The following is a 24,117-nucleotide window of genomic DNA, read 5'->3' as shown; positions in this document are numbered from 1 at the left end:
CCGCTTGATCTATCTGTTTCACTAAAAAAAAAAGCCAACAAATAACCCCCATACATTTTAAACACCTACTTTTATTACTTAGAGAAAAAAATTGTAAAATGTTCGTGAGGCATCATTTTCCTTCAGGCCGCCTGGAAGTGCTAAAAGCGGGGGCGGAGGGAGCACCTCAGCGGCCCCGCCTTACGGCCCCGCGGGCAGTGCCAGTGCGCAGGCGCGGTCCCGGGGGCGGTGCCAGGCAGGGCCGCGCGCGCCCCGCCCTCCCCGCGTGGCGGCAGCAGCAGCAGCAGCAGCAGCAGCAGCAGCAGCAGCAGCAGCAGCAGCAGCAGCAGCAGCAGCAGCTCTAGCAGCTCTAGCAGCTCTAGCAGCATGGGGGACACGCTGGAGGAGCTGTGGTGGGAGACGCCGTTCGGAACGGGCGGCAGTCCAGGTACTTATCTCCTGGAGCTCGCTCCTCACGCTGGGCTTGAAACAATTTTCCTGAGGACCAGCCCCCCCCCCCCCCCCCCCCGGCCCTCCTTCTTACTTTTCTTTTTTTTTTTTTTCTTTCCACTTCCCCCCTCCATCTAGCCCCCCGCCTTTCCCTTCTCTGTTTTTAATTTGCTTCTCCTGATTTTCCCTTCTCACTCGTTTTTTCTTCCTGTGTTTACTTTTCTCTGCTTGCTACCGATGGCGATTTTCCTTGTAAACAAAATCTCTGCAGCCAGGTGAGGTCTAATCTTAGACCCTTCAGATGCGGGATAGTTAGAGGATGAAGCGGCAAACGAAAATACCAGTACTTAACCACAGGAACCCACTGAACAAAAATACGTTTAAGCGAATTTTAAAAAGCGGGGGGGGAGGGGAAGGAGGTGAGGGAAGAAACCCGCTTGCTTTCAGTTCGGAGCTCAGTGTCCCCTGCATTCATTTGTTTTCTAAACTGTTTTCTTCCAAACCGAGTTTCTTTGATGAAAGGATGTTGCATAATGTTTGTTGATTGTCATTACCGACGTGAAGTTACTTAAAGTTCTGAAGGGCCTTGGAAACAGTAAATCCCTAGTAGAGCCTTTGCAGGGAAAAATATCTGTGGTACTTGAAAAGCATCACCCGTGTGCTCACTGGGGTGTCTCACATCACCCTTGCCGTGTGTTACTGTAAAAGGGCAGGAGTTAAGCAGCTCTTCTCCAGCCATTGCTTTTTGGAGTATGGGACTATGGCTGATTTGTCTCTTTTCCTGATGATTATACTATCTGAGTCCTAGGCCTGGCCTTTTTTCAATGTCTTAAAGCACTTTACAGCCTGTGGTTGCACCTGTAATGTTGAGATTTAATGTGGAAATTTAGGTAGATCTAGGCAACTAAAATGACTTTAAGACATCATAGGGCCCTATTTTATTGATTTTATTTTTAAATTGATTTTTAAATTGTTTTTTAAAAAATATAATATTAGTAAGGGATGGCAGGTATTGGGAGTTACCTGCACCTTTGGGAAGACTCCAGATCTCCCAGTGTGTTGACAGTGGTTGCTTATTTCCTGTGAAAAGGTACTTGGAAAATAGTTTGAGAGCAGGGAATATAAAAATTGTATGTATGTAATAAAGAGGGGTCACAAGCCCTAATAAGGCTCCTGAGCATTCCATTTTTATTTTTAGTCTCATGTAGGTTCCCTAAGCAGTTCAAGTTCCCATGCTAAATGCTCCTCATTAGGAATTTTTCATTCAGGAGTCCTAAATATCTTAAGAGCCTACCTGCACATTCTGCCAACCAGAGGTTTCATTTGGGGTGGGTGGTGAGCTGATTTTTATAATGTTGACGGCTTTCATTTAAAAACTCGATACAAAGCAGGAGTTGAATGATAAACTTTTGACATGATGGATAAACCATCTGACTTTGAGATGACACTGAATCACAACTCTTCCAGTTACGTGAAACTCCTTGGGATTTTTACAATTGCATTGTTGTGCTACTAAAATAATTCAGGTGGGAAGGAACCTCTGGAGGTGTCTAATCCAGCCCTGTGCTAAAACCACTATCTGCACTTCACTCGGAGAACATTCTTTGAATGTGTTACGAATAACAATTAGAGATGAGTGTTGTGCAAACCATGTACTCTGCTGTCCGTATCCCACCTTTGTAAACTTGTCGGCAGGTTCTTTATGTGGAGCCGCTTGTATTAAGTTGACACAAGCCATTGGTAAAGTAAGAAGAGATCTGTTACTTTTATTTTGTGTAGCTATTTTTCATGTACAACAGATGTTAAATTGTACTGCATCTTGTGGATACTGTAAAATGCTTTAAAAAGAGTTGGCATGAAATAGGACATCCAGGTTTACAATGTACAAGGTAAGCAGCAATACAAGAAAATAATTGCCCATTAGCACTTCTGACAGACTTGATCAAGTTTATTTCTGTGAAACATCAAGTTTTGTTAAAAAAATGTTTACTCTCCAAGCATCTCTGCCACAACTGTAGGTGCAAAGAAGAATAATTTGAAATGTACTTTTTAAATACTGATCTTGTGCCAAGTCCTTTAAGAATAGCCCTAGAATAAGTCCTGACCAATGGAATATTCTTCCTAATAACTCAGACCTCAAAAGTGTCTTAGATTTTAGCAACTTGTAGTTGGAAGAGGCTACTTTTAACATGAAGTGCATGAAAGATGTTCAGACTCACTTAAAGGGTCTGAAAACACAAAATATATATCCTAGTATATGGATATATAAGTAATTCTTAATTTGCTTTTGGCCACATGATTGGAAATAATTTTTTTTTTAGAATCCATATTAAAGATTAAAGGTAGTTACTCTTACTTTGAGATGTGAATGTTTATCCTGCTGCAAGTGGTTTATAGATGTAAAAAAAAAAACCCAACAAAACGCCACAAAAAGAACCCTGAAGGGATTAGCCATCTATTTACCTTGTCACATGACGCAAACTAAAGAATCTTGCCCAATAACTTCTTCAGCAAACCTTTAACTTTGAGAGGAGATTTGTGGAGAGAGCGGTTAGGGATTATTGTCTACTTCTCAGAGTTGTTTTGCGTTACACGTGTCCAAGTCATTTAATTGCAGGGCTTTCTTCCCTCCCTTTTTTCATTTCATGTCACAACTGTGTCCAGTCTTGAATATGATTTTTATATTGCTTTAAGAACTGTAAGGGAGAGGACAAGGAATACTAAGGAGTTTGTTTAGTACTGGTGAAAGACACCAAATTTTTCCTCTTCTCTCCATGAAAGAACACTTCTCACAGCACTAGAAACGTCTGTATCTTGCCTGTAGCAGCTTGCCACATCTCCCAAGCAGTTTGAGGGAGAAGGATGGACTTCTATTTTTCAGAAATTCTTCCAGTTTCCTCCTTTTATGTTACCACCCCTTGTCTTTCATTCTCCATGCTTTCTTTGCCTCCCTTAATCCCATAAGAGTGTAGTATCCCTGTTTGTCAGTTTGTTTAGATCCTTAGGTAAGAGCCTATGTGGGCTATGTCCCTCATCGGTAGAAATTAATTGTGTCATCCCAAAACAGGAGCAAAAGACAGGGAAGACTCTTCTGTGTTAGCAGTACAAATAGGTGAGAAGTATAATGTGGTACTAGGAGGATGATTTGACAGTACTTGTGGGGTTCTTTGTGGGCTCTAAAGCAAAGGATGCTATTGCATTAATTTCTTTTGCTGGAGGTTTTCTTTTCTTTCTGTAGACTGGCAATAAAGGGTGCCAAATAGCATAAATTTGTAATATGTGATTCGCAACTACCAAGAAGCGGACTGCTCATTTTAGCACATTCAGTGGGAGTTTTGTTGCTTGATCGGAGCTGAGATCTGTTGGTGGACCTGTGTATGGAGGGGTTTGTATCTCTCTCTTTTTTTTTTTTTTTTTTTTGGCTCATCCATGAGTTGCTGTCCCTTCTGATGAAACTTGTTCTTGTACTGAAGATCTCTCTGATAAGCATGCCAAGTTGACAGCTGCTTTTTGAAATTTATGTTTCCTCCCAGTTACATATCTTCATCCTGCAAGTTGCAGAACATACAATGGTGTGCATCTGTGAACTTTATTTGGATCTGAGCATACATGACATGGAGCCTCAGAACTTTGTAGTTACCTGCAGATTTATTGAATAAAATTTGAAACCTTTTCTTTTCAATGTGGAAGAGTCATTCTTTAATTTTTGCATTTTGACACCAGTGTGTCTTGTAGGACATAAGCTGAAATAATTTTCAGTAGACTGATCTTTTTAAACTTTTCCTTTTGTTAAGTATTCCTAGAGAATTTCTTGTGGAGCTGTTGAGGGAGGCATAGATTTCTGTTGTGGGTTTGCAAAAATAGTCACGCAGCAGTGCTAATGCGTTGTACTGTCTCAGTGGTTAAGTTAAACTTTTAGCTGTGAAATAAAAGGGAAAAAATCGTGTAACTGAATGCATCAAAATATCTCCTTGCTTCAGTAAAAGGATCACGATTCTGGCTATGGCACTGTGATCACCACCAGCTTTTGCTTTATTTAGGAATTAGGATTTGGCAGTTCTTAAAGAAAGACCTATGTGAAAGGAGTTTTCCCACAAATTATCAGTTGAGCCATTTAGACTGTTGGAATGCACTCTGTTAGGGGAAGAAGAATGAGGGAGACATTAATACCAGGGAAATAAATTAATTTTTATATTCTAAAACAGTAACTCATGTTAGTTGGTGTTATAGGATTCCTGTTGGGGGTTCCTTGCAGTAATAGTGTGTTGTTAGTTTTAACTTTCTAAAGTGAACAGTGAGAAATTTTCTTGTCAGAGCAACAATTGCTATTTTTCAGAAAATTGAAAACAACAAACCTGGATTCTCTTCTAATGTTTTGGGATTTTTTTGTGTGTTGGCTGAAAGGAAACTTTGAATTTTAAGCCTTTTAAAGAAGTTATGTTTTACGAAAAGCAAAAAGGCAAATTCTCTCATGGATGAACTAGAACTAGTGCAAAGAGTTAGTTTGGTTAAAAACAAAACAAAACAAAACTCCACTAAGGGTTATGAATGCAGTTTCCTTTTTTACTTGAATGTGAGCAGTTGAAAGAAAGGACAAAATTGTGGAGGAATGCAAGAACAAAATTGTACTTCTGTATAAGTCACAACTTAATGCTAAGCCTGACACAAATTTTGATCTGTTCCAAAATACTATTTAAGAGAACTGAAATCTAAATACTGTAGTCTAAATAAAATGGTGAAAGTTTATACAGCTAATACAAACAATATCCATCTCAATTCTTGCATCTATTTTCCTAAGATAACATCTGCACAAATGCAAGTAGGGGTAATCACATTAGTTAACTCATTGAGGAAAGAATTGTTCATCTTCAAATCATGCTTTTAAAGTGATGCTTGGCACAACAAGGAGTTATGCATTTCTTTGTTTGATGCATTATAAAGGAGCAGATTTCTCCATACCTCTCTTCATTCTGTCTTTACTACTGAACATAAGATATCCATACTGAAACACTTCTTGTTTAGACCAGCTTTGAAAACAGAACAGCACCTCCTTCAACCTCTCTTAATTTGCTTGACCATATGTTTTTATAAATCTATTGAGACAACATTAGTATTATTTGTGGAACATGTCAAAACTGAATTTATAGTAGAAACTTATTTGCATCTCATGTGCTTCTCTACTGTGAGGGCCAAATTCTGGGATTGCACCAGGAAAATGGGAGCAGAGCTTGGTTCCTGCAGACGTGCAGTTACCTTTGGCTCCTAAGAATATGACTGTCTCTTGATGTCCTGTGATTGGTGTCCATTGATGTGCTGACCATGTGGATGGTTTCAGACTTTCCCCAATGGAAACAACTACTGTTGTGATTCAGATTGCTTAAATCCATTTTAATGTCATAGACCATAGAAAATTATTTACCTTCTCCCTCCGCTTTGAAGGCAGGTTTTAGACACAGTCCTTATAATGCGTAGCTTTCCAGAACTGCTGTCTTGGAGTGGTTTGTTGAGATGTCCAGCAGGAATTTTGACAGGTACTTTGGTTGTGCTCGTAGGCTTTAGTTTAGGGATCCGAGTTGGAATTGAATGACGGAACACATCAGTAATCTTGAAATAAACCGAGAAAATAAGTCATGCATTAGGGAGGAGAGCTGGATTGTATATTTAGCTTGTCAGCGTCTTTTTCCACTTTGTAAAACTAAATGCATTGCTCTGAAACTGTTTGTCTGAAATTCCTTTCCTTGGTAATGAGAGTGTAGCTTTGTATTTAACTTACCTACTTGATTGGTGAATCTAAAAGAATCTGAATGGATTGAAATCCAGAGTATAAACAAGTAAGAGGGGTTTTCCGTCAGCCCTCTGACTAGGGCAGCAGCCCTAGGGGCTGGGTGATGCAGTGCAAAGGCTGTGAGCTGTGTGACTTCTTGGAGAACTTCATGTGCAGAAGCAAGTATTGATTCAGTCCTGAGCAGCAGGCAGTACCTAGCTCATACTTTACTGTGACAAATCATTCTTTGAAAGTGACCACGGTGTACACAAAATGAATGTATTTCTAAGAGAGAACTCTCCCTCCAGAATCCATCATAGTCATATTTAATTGCAAAGAAGTAACTAGACAAAAATAAAAAAGATAAAATAAGCTCTGAAAAGGGGCGCAGACCTGTAAAGACAAGGTTGTTTGAAAGGTACCATATCTGAAACTAGGGTTAAACATGCATTACCCATCAGAAAGGCTTTTTACATCACAAGCCTTTTAATATACCTTTTATAGTTGAGAAACAGAGTAAAAGAAGTTCACTGATTTTTTTTTTTTTTTTAAAAACATGAAATGGAAATGGTGTTCAAATTAGGGCAATAGGAAACAGCATAGAAACTTTGGTGAATTAAGTATGAATAAGAATGAGCTAGATCAAAACAAGTTTTGAGAAACAGCTTCCTACTGGTCATAAAAGCCTGCCTGGAATAAGTATTTATTTAAAAAAAAAAATCAGAATTCAAAAGCCTGCCATTTGGCTGTAGATAATTGTAGTTCTCAAAATGATAAAGCTGAGCCAACATCAGATCATTGCATGTGCTCAGTATGGGGGAATTTGGGGAAAGTTTGCACATCACAGATGTGCTTAATGTGTCATGAGTAAGGAAAAAAAAAGTGCAACATGGGCTAATTGAAGATTGAGATCAGACATAGAAAGAATAGCAACAATCTCCCAGAACAATGTGGTATTTTCCCGAGAGTTCTGAAGGAGATGATTTTTAAAATTGCTGAATCCTTATTAATGATGTGCAATCTGCCACTGAAGTTGCTGGTGATGCTAGAGGGATGTGATGCCACTTTTAGAGTAAAGCTTCACAGAAGATTCGTAAGTATAACTGCTGAACTGATCAAACTGTAGAAATTACAATAAGAAACAGCATATTCACCCATGTGGTTACTAATTTTGTGATGGGAAAACATCCACACTTCTTGTCAAGGATAATATTCAAGTATGTGTTAGTCAGGTATTGTTATACAATTATATGATGCCAGACTGTATAATAATGAACTAGACAGTGTCTGCGAATGTTCCCAGGCACTGGAACTGTTAAATTGGCAATAGTGTTGAATTGTTTAAATGGTCTGCAACCTGGATCTAACTCTGAAACAATTCTGAGGCATAGCTTGGGAGTTAGCCCAGAGGAGGATTCATTTTGAGTAGTTAGTTTGTGTCTGGCTAGGCTGTTTTGAAGGCTCAGGAAGTTTCTTGTAGTTTGGGTTGACCCATGTCTGAGGGACAGATGTAGATGCCTTTAACTTACTATTATAGATGTGACCGTGTTATACTATGATTTTTCAAAAAAAAAAAAAAGTAAAAAAAGTGATAGTGATCTCTAAGAAAAGGATCTTGGGAGAGCTAAGTTTCTGTGGAAAAAGAAGGAAAATTATAATGGTTAAAAAGTGGCAAGTGGACAGGAAGCAGAGCATGTAACCAGTTTTCATAGTATAGTGGAGATACCATCTGAACCTCACTGTGATACTCAACGTATTCATAAACTGTGTGGGAAGAGAGTTAGTACTGAAATAACGATGTTTGCATATGGTATAAAAGGGAGAGTATTAGAAGGAAGAGCTGACAGTAATTCATGGTCTTGAGTAACAAGGTGATAAAAATGTGTGTCAGTTCAGTGTTAACAAATGAAAAATAATATATCTTGGTAAAACTAGTTGACATACAGTAGTAAATGACATCTATTGTCACTTAGAACACAGGTCCTGGAGTCACTGTAAATGGTCCTCATTGCTCAGCAACTGGCAATTGTAAAACAGGTAAGGAATTACTAGGAAAAGAATAGAAGAAAACAAACCCCATAATTTTTTAGTGTCTAAATCCAAACCATGCCTACATTGCAGAATTTTGTCCAAACAACTCAGGAAAGGGTATGGCAAAATGCAGAAAAAGGTGGCAAAGATGATCAGTTGTGGAATGGCTTCTGCGTGAAGATTAACAACATATGCTAAACCTTTTCAAGTTTGGAAAATAGATTGTGGAGAGAAAAAATCAACAGATTTCTTCTGTTGATTTATAGTATTATAGTAAATAGGGGTCTTCTCTCTAATAACATGCTTGAGAGGGCATCCATTGAAGGTGGTGTAAAGATCAATAAAAAGTATTTTCCATTCTTGGTGAGCTATGAAACTCATTGGGACAAGCAGTTTGTGAGGTGATGATATAAATTGGTTTGGAGACAGTTTAGACTGATTCGTGGCATCCATCAAGGACTGCTAAACACAAAGATGTGATGTAGATTTCAGCTGTGGATAGCCATAAGTTGTAGACTGCTAGAGGCTGGGTTTATTACTCTCTTTGCCTGGCTGGTACTTAAGGTTTTTTTTCATGAGCGTTTACCGCTGGTCACTACCTAAGATGAGATACATAGATCCTGGGTCTGAATGTGTATAACTTCTTAATGGTTTTATTTTCAAAATCAGAAAGTTTCAATTTGTAGCTTTTTGTTTTTTTAAATACTTTGAGAAAGGAAAGAATTTGGCTTTGAAAGCGAGAAGGAAAAAGGAAATGCGTTTGCTTTGCTCTGTGTTCTTTGAAGGCTTTACCTCTAGGTGGCAGCAAAGTTTTTCTTTTGTATTGCATCCCAGTATTTCCACTGAAACCAGACTGAAACTTGTCATTAAAAGCTGACTAAAAGAAATTAACATGCATTTTCATGGTGGTCTTGAATTTTAGCACTCATATTATCTGCAAGGGGGAAAAAAAAAAACCAAGCCCCAAACCAAAAAGCATTTTGCTTCAATTACCAAAGGCACCATGTTAAGAAAGGAGGAGTTGATGTTGGAGGGGATAATTGTGTTACTGCTATATGGCTTTCCTTGAGTACTGAGTTGGAACAGTTTGACTTCTGACCATGTGATATGACCTGGTAGATGAGGCACAGTATTGAGAATAAAATGTTCGAGTGGACCGTTCCTAGCAATGCTACTGCCTGATGTAAATTTAGAGATGATACAAAATGTGCCTCAGTTTCCTAAATATAATAAGAATTAGATTAGCCATCATTTGCTAAGCATATTGAGATGAATAGATAAAAATATTTATGTAAAGTCTTGCATGCTAAAGTGCGATTGTATGTCTAAGAAAGAGTTGTGGTTGTGTTTTGGTTTTACATTTGAGAAGTGTTTCAGTTCAGAGATTCCATAGGGTACAAAGTGATTGGAGGTTTCTATCTGTAGTTGATCAAACAGCAGTGTTAGTTCTTCAAGAAGGTATTTGTAGGGCCAAATTGTTACAGGTTTTGTGCGTGTAACTGGTATTCAGGCTCTCAGGTCGTATTAAATCAGTGGAAAGTTAGGTGTGAAAATACCCCTGTTCTATGGCCTATAGTTTGCGCCAGCTTCCAGCTCATTAAAACCACCATTTACAATATGGCCGCCTGAGCTGTCAGGTTTTGTTTTGAGGAAAAAGTTTTTGGTGAGTCAAAATTATGTTCTGTTTTGCAGTTCTGAATGACAGTATTGAATATATATAAATTATTATTACTTTGTGCCGAGAGTTGCGTTGTAACTGATGACTGTCAAGGTTTGGTCTGCTTACAGTGTTTGTATTGTTCTCTTTTGTGTGTGTTGTGTTTGCTTATAGCCACAATAACAGAATTGATGCAACTCCTGGCATAGGCTCAAACTTGAGGATAACAGCTGTATTATAGGGCTTTTCCTATGCAAATAAACTATACCAGTGTTAAGTTTCTGTGCCAGGACAACTAAAATTGCACTTCAGTGATTGTACCAATCTAACTGTATAGCTGTAACTTCCGTTGTAGGCAGGGATTTATCAAACTGTCCTTCTAGTTCTCTTCCTCCTCATTCAGCACTTAAAAATTGGTTTCTTTTTCCTGCTATAAATTCTAGAGAATAAAGGCTGAATAACCTAAATTTAAGGAGAACACTTATTGAAACTTAACTTTTTGAGTTTAATTACGTATGTAGCTAGATCAAGAACTAAACTTTCTTTATCTTTTTAAAATTTGATACTTGACAAAATATGAATCTTGGATATGAGTTGTAAAAAGAACATTTTGGGTCAGCTGACTAGATCAATACTTCAGCTGCTGTAAGCTGTACCTGTAAAGAGGGAATGGCATTGTGTGAGAATTGTCTGGAAGGCACTTGGAAGTAACTATATCAAGTTCTGTATTGGTTTAGTTGTATGTGTACTGAAAATTCTTGTGCAATTCTCTTAGTTCCTTGCCTACTACTTAGTGTAGAGGCATGTAAGCAAATACATTGGCTATGGCATGCTTGTGTGTTGGGATGTCCATTTTGGGATTTGGGCAGACCCGAATGACTAAGAAAACCCACCTATATATAGATTTTGACCTTTTTAAATTTGATTTTTAACTATTATCTATGTATGGGAAATCTCTGTGCACACCAAGAATCACTTAAAATTTCTTAAAATGTATGCACCCTTTCTACCAATTTATTTTCTCCTTCAAGATGAATGGTTTTCAGTCTCCCATTCTTTTTTTGACACTCATTTATGTTCTGAATTTGCTGGCTCTCTGTTCATTGCTGTTTAGTTATGGCTCCTTGAGTTCCCATCTGTAGGCCACTTTTTATATTTGCTATCTTTCTAAGTGATAGAAGAGGAAATAAGCAGAGCTGGCTTTCATGTTCTGGAGAGCCCTCGCGAGTTCCCATCAGTGCTCTCAAAACACCCCGGGAAACAAAATGTTACCCAGGAGCTACCTGAGTAGTTGCTCGATTTTCTTTTACTTAATGTATCTAAACATGGTTAAGTAAATATTGACAAATAATTACTGCAACAACAAAGACAACTAACCCCAAAGACATTAGACTAGCCACACTTTTTGAACTGATAAGAGTATGTGGTATGTCTGTCTGTAAATATAACAGTATCATATTTGTTTAAAGTGTTGAACTCAGAAATACCAGAGTTTTTGTCAGTAGTGCTTATGGGTGTAGAAACAAGCAGTTAAAGTTCATTTTTAAAGCAAGCAATGATTCAAAAATCAAGAAAGCTGCAGTTTCATTAGAATCTTTTAACTTCCTCAGTTTTAAATTAATTTCTGAAGTAGATGTCAATCATGGGTAATAAGAAGTGGCAGGAGAAACGGTGTTAGAGTGAGAACTAGGAACGCAGCGGCTGTGTTTGTTATTTCATAGTAGATGACAGCAGGTACTTCAGGGATGGAGGCAAACACTCCACCACGGGTGCCAACTGTGGAATTTTCACATGTGACTGTGAAAATAGTCCTTCTTAATTTCAGGAAGTCAACTGTGAAAGCATGCTCTGAAATATGAGGATATCCATACAGACTTTGTTCCCCCCCTCCATGGGCACAGAGGTGGCTTATCTGCTATTTATATGGGTCATCAGATACTTTACTACAACACAACGCTTGCTTTTTGGGGAGTGGGCTAAGGCAAGTGTGTGTGGGGCGTGTCAAGGAGAGAAAATATGTCTGTTCCTGTGCTGTTCAAGTAGTTCTCCTGCCTTTGTTCCTAACTTTTTTTTTCCCCTCCTCTGGAAGTATGATGTATGCTTTGCTTCCTGTTTGAACTGTATTCATTTAAATAGAGGGGAGCATGTAGTACTTCTGCTATGAGTTTTCTTATTTACCTTTCTATAGTCATTGTAGAACTTGATCTAGGACACATAACTTTAGAGAAGGTTCTTTCTCACTGATTAAATTTTTAGTTTAAGAAATTTGACCATCAGAGAGTATAATTTTCAAATTTAGTGAAAGTGGCCAGGGGATGGTGCTGAAGATCCTTTACACAGAAGTACACCTATCTGTATGTGCACAAGCGCTTCTTGCCAGACTTCAGTTTGTTCCTGGATGATTGAATGCAGTCAGAACATAAGCCAGGTCTGCAAGTGAGAATGAGTTAAGATTAAGTGATAAACCTGAATATTCCCTTTGGTCTCCAGACAAGACAGCTTCAGCTGAAATTTCTGGTTAGGCCTCCTCAGCTGCACAGGACATTCGGATATTTCCTTTTCTTTCACTAGGTCCTGGCATCTGTCCTCTAGGAATCCAGAGGGAAAATTCTCAGTTGCTCTGCATTTCCTTTTATGCAACCCACTTGTGTGCATGACTACATTGAGATGTGTAAGCAGGAGCAGTATAAATAATCCTTATACTTACTAATGTTGGTAAGACCTTAGCCAGAGTAATATCTGGCTTGGGGCACTGCATTGTCATGCCATTATAAACAGCTCTGCAGAGGGAAAATGATTAGTAATCTGTACAGTTGTAGTACTTGAGCTATTAAATGGGAGAGCAATTGGGTTTGTTTAATCTGGAGAAAACAAAACTGAGGAAAGACATGATAATTGTCTTCTAATACGTGAAGGTCTGTTGCAGAGAAAATAGTTTGAAGTCCGGTGGAGGGATAGGAAAGCGAATACTGGATTACAATTTAAGCAAAGGAAATTTAGTTTAGAAATCAGCAAGATTCTTAATGGCAAGGATATTTCAGTCCTGTTATAGATTCTTGGGGTAACTCTGAAATTGTCATTGCAGAAGTTTTTTAGAACAGGATGAACCGGGCATTTGTTTGAAAGGGTTTAAGTCGAGTTGTAGTAAGGAAATAGGCTGGAAAATGTCCCGAGTTCCCTTCTAAGTTCTATTTTCTGCGATTTCTACTCTTTTGCTGATATTTGGCCTATTACAGCACTCTTGATTTCAATAATATGACCTATTCGACAGAAAAATCTATATTAGAATTTTTTTTCATATGTGATATGATTTGCATTGAAATACCCAAATGTGTCACCATGGTCTTATTTCCTGAACACCAAGTTTAAACCTACTTTCTGGTGGTGGGGAAAAGAAGCATGGTTGGACAGAGTTGGAGGCAGAAGCTGTGTTCCTAATTACTAAAATTCTCTTATGTGCCTTGCTTTTCTTGGGACATGTCTTCACTGGGAAATGTGATAATCTTTTAAACATAAAATAATTTAAAGACTCACTTTTAATTGATAACCTTACCTTTCCCTGCATCTCATCAATTATGTTGTAGGTCAACTGCCCTAGGACAAGGATTTGCCTGGGACTGGTTGATCAACATCACCATGCAGCTGACTGTTCTCTGAAATGAACAGTTGCTTCTTGTTAGTTCCCTTCCCTTTGCCCCTTGAAACAAGGAGGGATCTCTGGCACCTTGTTAGGTCGCCTAAGGTCCTTAGGAAGAGTAGTGGTACGGCCTTTTAAAATACTAAACACACTGCAATGTTAATTCTGTCCAGGAGAGGGTAGTGCTGGCACTTAAATGTTTCTGCTGATGCTCAACTGTTAGTGTTTTTATGTAATATATTATTTTACAGATCTGTGTGAGATCATCAGTTCACTTGGTTTAAAGCTGCACTGCCATTTGTTGAGTAAGATTCTTGGTAACAGTATTCTGTACAGGTTGTGGGCAGGTAGGGATGTATGTGTTTGGGTATTTCTAAGTGTGCAGTCTTTAAAGGTGTGTGGAACTGCGCTCATACCTACACACACCTTTTAACATGAAAACATCTTTAATATCAATATTGTCTGTTCAAAAGCTTTGAATATATTTTTCTCACATTAGTTAATATATATGTTGAAGAAGCATATGGGGTAACCAGGTTGGGCCCAAATGTGTTCTGCATGAAGGGAAAAGAACCGTCTGCTTTTACCATTATGGCTTTTTTTCTGTTTGGGAGCAGGCTGTTTTCCTTTGTGAAGAATATGTTTACAGGTGTGTTAATCAGAGTCCTATTTAAAAAAAAAAATTTTTTTATATAATATTTCTTAAAAACCCTCTACTTTTTGTCCAGCCAAGATTGGTGTTTCTATGGGATAAAATATGACATATAATGGCTTCAGTATGAGACAATCAAGGGTAAAGAATTCTAAATTCTAATAATGATTGAAGCTGCCTTGCTGTGATTTTGCGCAAGTCAATTTCTCTCCTAAAAGAGGAGTAATTTGTTCTTACTACCCCAGAAGGATGTTAATGGGACTGATGAACTGTTCGTTGTATATTTGGAGTGCTTTGTGATGTAGTTGCCTGCTAGATTGTATCTCTTCAGACAATAGTGCTAGCATCTAAGGTGATGGGACCAGGGCTTTGTCAGTGATTCCGGTGTAGAGTGCTCATCCTTTTTGCTTGCCCCTTCAGTTATGCTGATGTAGCTCTCTTGTAGAGCTGTGCTGTGAAATAGATCCTGGGTTTTTTTACAAAGATTTGTGGAGTGTGTTGTTTTGGTTTTGTTTTTAAAATCCATGTTAGTTTCTTGACCTGGTTCACAGTGCTGCCTTCCTGGACAGTGATGCATAACTGAAAGGGCAGTATTTTGTAATATGGGATGTGATAAGGGTAAGAGAGGGGAGGGGGCTTCTTTTGCCCATCCATATATGAGACTCTGTGATATCAGGCCACTGCTTGGCAAGTGGAAAGTCATTGATTAAAACGAGTCTTTTGTCTTGTACTTAAAATCTGTTTCCCAATAGTACTGTGCTTAGTGGTCAGAGGAGAATCATGTTCAGTTGGCAGCTCTGATATTTGAGGCTTTCTGGGTGCCCACAGTATAGTGGGTCGTTGGGTGATGTGCTAGCAGGGAGAATTCAGCTACATTTTGGGGCCAGTGATTGGAGGTTTGTGAAAACACTTCATGCTTCTTAAATTTTTAAGGTTCCTTTTTTTTGAGCAATTTGCCACATACAGTGCTTGGTGTTAATTTTAAAGCATCTTTATACACCCACTCGTGCTGTACTTGAACCATAAGATCTTTCTCTTCTGTTTCTTGGTAACATAATGTTTTGGTAGTTTTTGCTTAAGCCTGGAGATTAGGCAGTTGTCAGTTTTTGTTTTGCCTGTCTCAATATCTGTTTCCTAGGGACAAAGTCATCCTGCAGATGGTTACTCCATTTCCATCACCTAACCCTGCAGCATCCGTTCAATCTTAATCAGAAAGTAGTACTGTTACAACTCTGTTTCTGATTATTTTTCCCTGGTGTGAGGCGCATGCCTTGTTAAGCCATGTGTGAAATGTTTACATACAGATCTTTTTTCTTATTACAGCCTTACATTCTGTCCCCAGACACCATATTATCTACTGTGCTTTGGATCAGGAGGATTATCTGGCTGCTCCTGTAATTTTTGTCAATTTTATTTTTTAATTAACTACTTCAGGGAGGTTTTTAAGTAACTTGAAATACTGCCTCTCAGTTGATGAATGGACACTTTGTTCTTAGAATACCATTATTACTTCTTATTTTTTCTTTTCTTCCTTTTCCCTCCCTCCCCTTGTCCATCCTCCCTGTAGGGACAAAACCTACAAATATTTCTTCTGAAATATTTAATCGCATAAAAAGAACGGCTTAAAAATGCTGAGCACCCAACTGTTCGTGCTGCCCTTGCTTGTGTTCCTTTGCTCACTCACTGAAATAAAACTGAAAAGATGAAGGAAAGTGGACTGATAACTTGTGCTGTTTTTAATCAGTTTATTCTCCCTTTCTTTTCCTGGGGTCTTAACATCCAGGGGAAAGGGTAGATTTTTAGACTTGAGTCATGCTTGCTAAGAGTCTTGGAAAAGAGAAGGGTTGATATTATGATCTGCTGAAAACTGCTTTTATGCTCTCTTTCACAGTTTAATCCCTCTGATATGTTCAACTTTGTGACTGTATTTCCCTTTAACGTTTAGTTCAGTCGTTACATACCTGTCAGATTTTAGGCTTTGGGGCAAATGCTGAAAACAAAAGTATCTCAGTCTCCAAACTAAACATAAATACTTACCATTTATGGAATACTTGAAATTCCTAGAAAAGTTGCCTGCCTTGGTTGAATTTTAATATGATTATGCTTGATGCTTTTGTTCAGAGTGTTTAAATCAATTTGCAGACAGCTCATTTAATTTTCTCCTTGCTCTGCTGTTTTCTCTTTGTCTGCCAAGGAAGTAGGTGAATATTCCCACTCAGCGAAATGGAAATAACGTGAAATATGAACTGGTGATCTGAACAACCTCAGGTTAATTTGTAAATAGGTAATTTGCTTATTAAGCTACACTTTCTCTTAGTTGTAATTTTATCATAAAATAACGAACTTATTTCTGTTCAAACAACTAAGTAAGTTTCAGCCCTCACCAAATACATCCAGGTGTTTATTTTCTCTGCTGTGTGCTTTCAAATAGATCTTGGGAACTGGAACAGAATGAGCAGCTTTTATTCTGCAAACCTTATTTGTAGTCAAAATAGTTATTTGATTTTTCATCTGTTGAAGTGAACGACAAAAATTCCACTGTGAAGTCAGTTAAGGTCTACACATAGATTGTTTCATCAACAGAGGAATATAAGCATCCCTTAATCAAGGTGTGTTTTTAGGAAACATAGCAAGTTCATTTACAGGCAGTGATGATGCTTCTTATTTAGAAGTTAATGGTCATGAGTGTTTCCTTTGTCTTTTGTTAATTGGACAGTTACTGGTAAACCATGTATTCATAATAGCTTGGGAATTGTCGAAAGGACTAAGTGTTCTTATTGCTATGCCCTGATTTGTGCTTTTCTTTTACAAGATGTTGTAATAGATGGCCAGGTGGTTAATGATTAACACATTTTTGTGTATTTTGGAAGGCAGGTATAAAATGAAATTTTTTTTTTTCTACAAGATTTTAAAGGCCAACTGAAGAAAATATTAGTGCTTCTGGAGGACAACTGTTAATCCTTTAGTTTTTGGAGACTCTGGTGTCTGCTAGTACACTGGTAAGCGTGTACTTCAGACGCAGTTATTCAGTACCCTGTTTGTAATGTGTCCCTGCAAATATCTTGGGTATGGATCAGCAGGATATGCAGTAGAAGTGCAGAGAATGTGTTTTGAATGGACTGCCTTTTAATTTTGAATGAGCCCTGCAGTTAAGAATGTGTAACCTCCTTGTTTGTATAATTAGCACACTGTAAAATTATCATAGTCTCGACTTGCCTGAGTGCTGGCTGCTGTCTTGATCAGTAACTTTTGCTGAAGTTGGTGGGAGCCAAAGTTTGCTTTGCAGGATAAGACCATGTACTTGTTCAGACCCAGATATTAGTCAGATCTCACTTTTGCAGTCAGTGGAGATAAACTTGAGACAAAACAAGTGGGAAGGACCTCTTATGAAGCCCAGTAACTTCAGGAGACGTTGTATCGGAATGAAATTGAGCTAGGCTTGTGCAGGTCCACATTTTGTCTTTTTAAAATTGCCACTGCTCAACTGTAATACATTTGTTACATCAGTTTCTATCACATATCTTGTAAGTTAATATTTTTTTCTTTCCACTGTTAATTTTACTGAGAAAAGTGCATATGTGTGGTGGGCTTTGCTTGTCAATAGAAACTGTTCCTTCTAAAATCAGTTATTACCTACAGTTGTAATCATTTAGATTCCTGTCCATCAAAAGGACTTAAAATGATGAAAGTACCCTTGTTATATGAAAGCATGTGCCAAAGTCCTTTGCTGAATCAGGTGCTAAGTTATACTGCAGAAACGTTTGTTTGTTTTCTAGATAATGTAAACAGAACAAAGATTCGCGTTAAGAGGGACTTTCTGCTTGCTTGCAAACTTTCTTGTTGATAAGGAGGTTGATTTTTTTTTTTTTGCTTTAAATAATCCCCCCCAAGCATAAGTTACGTAAGCAGTTAACTTTTTAGAATAAGAAGCAGCTGTTCCAATTTACATTTGCAATTTACAGCTTTGAAAAAGAGACATTTGAAAGTGCATTTCAGGTCTTTTAGGCTGATTTCTGCGTGAAGTTGGTCCACTACTAGCAGTGTTTTCTGGGAGGTTAGGACTGACTGCTTGGCGCACGTGTGAAGGGCAGAATAGCTTATATTTCTGTCCTTTCCTTGAGCACTAATACTGTATCCATCACTGAAATACCTTAACCTGTTTTGTCCATTCTGTACGCTACGCCTATTTACTGTAGTTTTAGAGATGTACTAGAACAACTCTCCAAACATGTACTGTTTCTTAATGCTTCTGTCAAGCTTTCTCTGCCTGTTATATGAAAACCATGGTGTGCCACAGTTTGCTGATATTGATTCTTTTTCAGCATGCCTGTGTGATGTATACGGTCTATTGAACCGATGGATAGGAGCTTAGATGAAATTTGAATATTATGTGTGAATCCATTCTTCTGAGTTATCCTTTAGGAATGTAAGTGTTGCTGTGTGTTGTTTTACAGTGTACCTAAATGATAGCAGTTTTTCTGTTGTATTGGAAAAAAAATGCTTGCCTTGTTTGGGGAGAATAATTTTGTGATACAAGCTTCTGAACTCTCTTCGCTTACAAAAAAGATTTATGGGAAGGTTTAAAAAGAGTTTTAACGAAACATCTTAAAGAAAGATGGGGAGGAAAAGTGGTGGTTGTGCTCTGGAACATATCATGTATGCATCATAAATTTGTAATGAGATACAAACACTCAAAATAGTATGTATTGTATGTGATGTACTGATAATTATTTGAAATGAGAAGGCTAGGAGGAGTTGGGAAATAGCAGGGAAGATAATGACTTATCTGAAGTTAGCAGGCAACATTATAGCATAATTCAAATTCTACCGTACATGCAAAAAAAAAAACCCAAACAAATCACACATAACGAACAAAAATATTCTGCAAGCAATGATAAAAATAATCAATTATTTACTGGGTTTGTAATGTTAAAATATTTTACCAGGGTAAGTTGCAGTCAAAAGTAATGTGAGTTATTTTGAAAATGGAAATACATAAAGATGCATTTATACAAGTGCAAGACTAAATATTTTACATAACTGTATTTCAATGAGAAGATATACAGTAAGTGCACACTTGATAACACTAAGCAGGCAAAATTTAACGTTAGTTCCATATACTGTTGTATAGTTCATGCACAGATCTCTCCCAAAGTAAGGGGGCTGTTCCAAATAATTCTTGCTGGGATGAAAAACAGGGTGGGTTGCTGGTAAGGGTGTCAGCATGGGTGGGGGTCAGTTATAGACATTACTTACTGTAATTTGTGATTGCCGTGGGAGAGGAGTGGCTGTTGGTGTGATAGTAATACTGCTGGTGATTTTATTGGTGGGCTTACTGGGTAGGCCATTGGCTAGTGCTGGAGTTCTGTTGTCTTGCACTGGATTACAAGGGCTGATGGGCTTGGAATTGGTGAGAGTTTGGACGTAAGGACTTCCTAAATGGATGTGGATTTTGTTATCCTCAGTAGTTATTACACTTGATCCTGTACTGTTAGATCTCTGAAACTGCCATGATGACTGCCTGTCTGGGGATACTCTAAAAACGGCGTGCTTGGCTCCCATTTCCAAAGGCTCTGAGGAGAGCGTTTGTTCCTGAGAACTTGAGCGTGGTAAAGCCAAAGGAGACATTGTTCTTTCAGGAGTTAAAGAACCACATGATTCAGGAGTTTGAGATCTTGCAAAAGTAGCCATAGTAATAGGAGAAATTACTTGCTCTGGGCTCATGTAACCTTCTGCTGCTTTTGATTTTACAGGTGTTAAGGAGGCGTTTTGAATAATGGTTATTCTTTGCTTTGGAGTGCCACAGTTGGGTATCACTGCTGTGCTTGTGTAGGAGTGAGGACTTTCAGTGGTAGGACTAGTTATTTCAAGTGTTGCTGTGTTCTGTCCGTGGTCTGGAGTTACTTTTATGTGAAGAGGTTGGCCAGGTGTATGGCTTAGCACTAGGTCTCCAGCCTGTGCACAGTTTCCATTTTGCTTTGTATGAATTTTTCCATTTTGAGGATGGCTTTCTTTGGACTTCATCCAAGGGATCCATAATTTTTTGTTCACAGCATTTGCAATGGATGAGTTGCTTTTGAAAGACACTGTTTGTTCCTCCTCGTTGTTGTCTCTGTCCTCATTATCGCTGTCTTCATACAGCTGCCCATTTATGACTGTTCGCTCTAAAGGCATGAGGGTTTTGTAATCAGGGGGTTCATTGTCTGCTGGATCTGTCTGGACTTCTTTAGAAAAAACTTGCAAATCAGAAATTCTTCTTCCATTGAGACCAGGCCTGAAGTTCTTGCTGAAGCATCTGTACCTCTCCAGTTCTTTTGTGAGGCTTTCCATTTCTCTTGCTAATTCCCTGTTCTTGTTTTCTTGCTGGAGGAGTTTCTTCTGTAAGACTGTATGATCACCTCGAAGGTGACAGATTAGGTCTTCTGTTGCCATGTATTCATGAATTTTCTCTTTGAGTGCATCTACTTCTCTGGAGAGATGACTTGATTTAGCTTCCTCTTCTTTGAGCTTCTTAAAAAGACGCTGCTCTTGATTGGACTCTGCCTTTTCTGTTAATTTATACCTAGCCATTTCCATTTTCACAGCTTCCAGCTCCTCTGATAGGAGCTTGGCTCTGTCCCGTTCGTTGACATATCTTCGTTCTAGAGACTCAAATTCGTCTTCAGTTTTCATAAGATCATCTTCTATCGCCTTCATTTCTTTCAGCTTCTGCTTAAGCCTCTCAACTTCTTGAGTAAGCTCTTTGATTTTGTTGTTCTCCTGCTGCAAGGAGGTGCTGGATTTAGTACTCTCCTTAAGTTTATTTTTAAGAAACTCTTTTTCAACAGCTTCCAGTGACTGAAGTCTTTTTCTTAGAATATTCACTTTGGAAACAAGATCACTTCCTTTCTCCTCTTCGGCTTTGAGTTTGTTTTTCAGTTCATCTCTTTCTTTTGTAACACTGGACATTTTTTCCTCTGCATCAGATTTTGATTTCAGTGCCTTTTTACTTTCCTCAATTAGTTTTTCTGTAACGGACATCACTTTATTTTGTTCCACCTGAAGCTGAGAAGTTGCAGTTTGCAGCTTTTCTTCTGTTTGCTTTATTTTCTCACCCATAGTTTTTCTTTCATCCACAAGCATCACTGTTAGACTCTTCAGTTTTGTTAAATCTTCTTTAAGTGTAAACTCAGTTTTTTCTAACTTACTTTCAATTGCTTCAAGCTCACCAATTCTAGCTTTTAAACCATCCAGCTCATGGGATAACTGCTTTGTTAACATTTTTTCTCTTTCTAGGTTGCATTTCAGGGAGTAGCATTCCTGTTTGCTCTTGTTGAAAGCATCTTCTAATTTCTCCAGCTCCATAATTCTTTTGCTGAGTTTGTCAACTTCCCCTTTAAGATTCTTGCTCTGTGATGCTTCTTTTTCTAACTTTCTATTAAGTTCTCTGCACTGATCTTCCATTTTTATGAGCTCTTCATCTTTTCCTTCCATCTCCAGCAGTCGTTTCCGTAGTTCTTCTACTTCGGTCATAAGTGTGGAGTTCCCACACTCTCCCTTATTTATCTTATCCCTTAGGTCTTGCAGTTCTTCTTCTGCTTTTCGTAAAGATTTATTGGTCTCTTCCAGCTCATCAATTTGTCGGCTGAGAGCAGTTAACTTTAATCGGAGCTGACGATTCTGACTGTCTTCATTGGTTAGTTTGGCCATCATTGCTTCTTGGTCTTGGGAAATCTTACTGCTTTGGGCTTGAAGTTCAGCCTCCAGCCTGCTGGCTCTCTGTTCTTCTTCTTGAACTTTTGCTTCAGCAAAAGCCAGCTTTTCATGTGCTTGTTCTGCAGAAGTGCTTAATTCTTGAATTTTTTGACTTTGTTGATTCAACAGCTCAGTGAGTCTTTGCTGTTCATCCACCACCATTAACGCAAAGGATTTCAGTTTAGTCAGTTCTTCTTTCAGTTTAGCTATTTTCTTGTTGCTTTCCTTCTCTTTTTTTGCCTGATATGCTGTTTCTTGTTCAAGAAGCTTTTTCAATCTGTGGGAGGAAATAGTATTTTATTTTGTAGCCATTTTAATGGGCATTTAAAGACGCACATGAAATATCATGACATCTCTGCCAGATGTGCATGAATATCCACTCGTAACTACAAGTAGACCTCTCCTGCTAGTGTCACGGGGCCCACAAGCTTTGCTTTCTACTCAGAAGTTCTTTTGTAATGGACATTTCAATATGATCATTTAGACTTAACAACTTCAGTAGTTATGCATCTTTGCATCTACATTTTCAGGTTTTTGCAGGTATCAGTGCAATGCAACTTTTTGCTGTTCTGCACTGGAATGGCTGTTTGCTGAGGCTAGCTGTGTGCATGCAGGTGGTTTTTGTTGGGTTTTGTTGGGTGTGGTGGTTTGTGGTTTGTTTGTGTTTTTTTTTTTTTTTTTTTTTTTTAAAGAAATGTGATTGTCATAGTGGTTGAGAAATTAAATCAGTGCAGCCCCCAAGGGCAGGTATAATTTACAGCATCATAAACCTCCTAAAACCTTTAAGTCACTTATAAACCATCCTGATATTTTATGATTAAACCTTATGGATGTTAAAGTATGTGTAGGAAATGTAGCCACACTAGGCAGTTAGGCTGCCTAATGTAAATTTTTAAAGCAGCACATCAGAGCAAAACTGAACATTGTAGGTAAGCCAATCCTCAGTGAAAATGCAGGCCTTGTGACCTTGTCTCATACACACACAAAAAAATGTAGTCAGCAGATAAACAGGTATTCAGGTTGTGCCTTTTGAACTTTAGAAAGCACAAACATCTTGCTGTCTTTTAGACTTGGATTCGGTCTTATATCCAAAACTTGCAGATACATCTAAGTGTAACCCTGCTTGTACATGATTCTTGAAAGTTTTCATAATGGTTTTCCAAAATTAGTTTTACAAGTTTATGTCGGTACTCAGTCTTTACTGAGATGGAACATACTTAATGTGTTAGAGACTTAGGATATGGTTGTGCCTTTATTTATGTAAGATCCTAAGAAACCTCCAAATACCTCAAATAATTAGGTTCTTTTGTAGATTTTTCTTTGTCAGGGAGATGTTTGTGGAGTTGGTCTGAGGTGTGATTAGGTTTGGCCAGCACATTTGCCTCCCTTGAATTAGATTTTTCCCACAGCCAACCTATATCTTGTATTAGAAGTTTGAAGAGCCTGGATTGAAGTAATAAAGTATTAGAAATTTTTAATTTTCACTGTTCATATGTATGGTACATATCCACTTGTATACTTTATGTGAGGGAAATAAATTGCGTATCAGGACTGTACTTGTTTGCACAAAATGACTGCTTCAGCACTCATTAGCTGAGGCCCCTTGTTATTTTTAGTTTCTTTCCCCCTCCTGAAATATGACGATGACTCTCTAGAAATTGCCGCTGAAACATAAGATTCCTGTTGCACGTTTGTCTCTGGTCAGTATTGTGATGCCCCTGTCCAAGTGGTGAGTCTTTACAGCTTCCCACTGACAAGTTCCTGTTGCAGCAATCATTTTAGTTTTGAAAGAACTTAAGATAACAGCCTCCTTTGCACAGCTCTTTATTAGCTGTTGACTGACTGGAGGCATATATTTCTGGCCATTTAATAGGCTGCCTCAGCAACATCCCCTTAGGCAGCATTATAGTTTTTCTGCACTGAGAGAGGAAGTCCCTGCCATTCTACAGCTGTCTGTCAGACTTATCTGATTTAATGCTGATATTGTAAGAAATTTCATAGTCATAGACTTATGTACAAAACCTCCGCTATGCTCACTATTTTTATTTTAGTACCTAAGTTGCACAATATTGGATGTAATTAAATGCTTTATATGAAAATTAACAGAATGGGAAGCAGCAATAAACTTTGATATCAAAGTTGATATCGAAGACTTAAAGCAGCCCCAAATTCTTTACAACAGTCAATTAATATAATGGCGAAAACAGACATGA

The 24,117-nt window shown here is 38.2% G+C and overlaps 2 protein-coding genes across 7 annotated transcripts in view; one reads left to right on the top strand and one right to left on the bottom strand.

Annotated features, from left to right (window-relative positions):
- The first annotated feature begins 273 nt into the window (after positions 1–273).
- The window catches only part of CMSS1 (cms1 ribosomal small subunit homolog), a 245,831-nt gene continuing 221,987 nt past the window's right edge, over positions 274–24,117 (top strand). The window contains exons 1-2 of the mRNA XM_054828172.1: positions 274–291; positions 358–427. Coding sequence (XP_054684147.1) covers positions 367–427 — 61 coding nt within the window. The 5' untranslated portion in view covers positions 274–291; positions 358–366. The remainder of the gene's footprint in view (positions 292–357; positions 428–24,117) is intronic.
- Positions 3,932–24,117, bottom strand: part of FILIP1L (filamin A interacting protein 1 like) — a 159,662-nt gene continuing 139,476 nt past the window's right edge. For 4 of the 6 annotated variants that reach the window (XM_054827993.1, XM_054827965.1, XM_054828016.1 and 1 more), the window contains 3 exons: positions 19,427–22,181; positions 5,849–6,033; positions 4,133–4,563 (listed from right to left, as the gene is read on the bottom strand). In XM_054827993.1, the coding sequence (XP_054683968.1) occupies positions 4,473–4,563; positions 5,849–6,033; positions 19,427–22,181 (3,031 nt within the window). In that variant the 3' untranslated portion in view covers positions 4,133–4,472. Of the gene's footprint in view, positions 3,978–4,132; positions 4,564–5,848; positions 6,034–19,426; positions 22,182–24,117 lie in introns of those variants that run through there. The other 2 variants (XM_054827974.1, XM_054827983.1) reach the window with 2 other exon arrangements.

Source organism: Grus americana, chromosome 1 (assembly GCF_028858705.1).
Source record: "Grus americana isolate bGruAme1 chromosome 1, bGruAme1.mat, whole genome shotgun sequence".
In the NCBI taxonomy this organism is placed as follows: Eukaryota; Metazoa; Chordata; class Aves; order Gruiformes; family Gruidae; genus Grus; species Grus americana.
The sequence above is the reverse complement of the archived record's forward strand: the minus strand, read 5'-3'. Positions and strand labels throughout refer to the sequence as shown.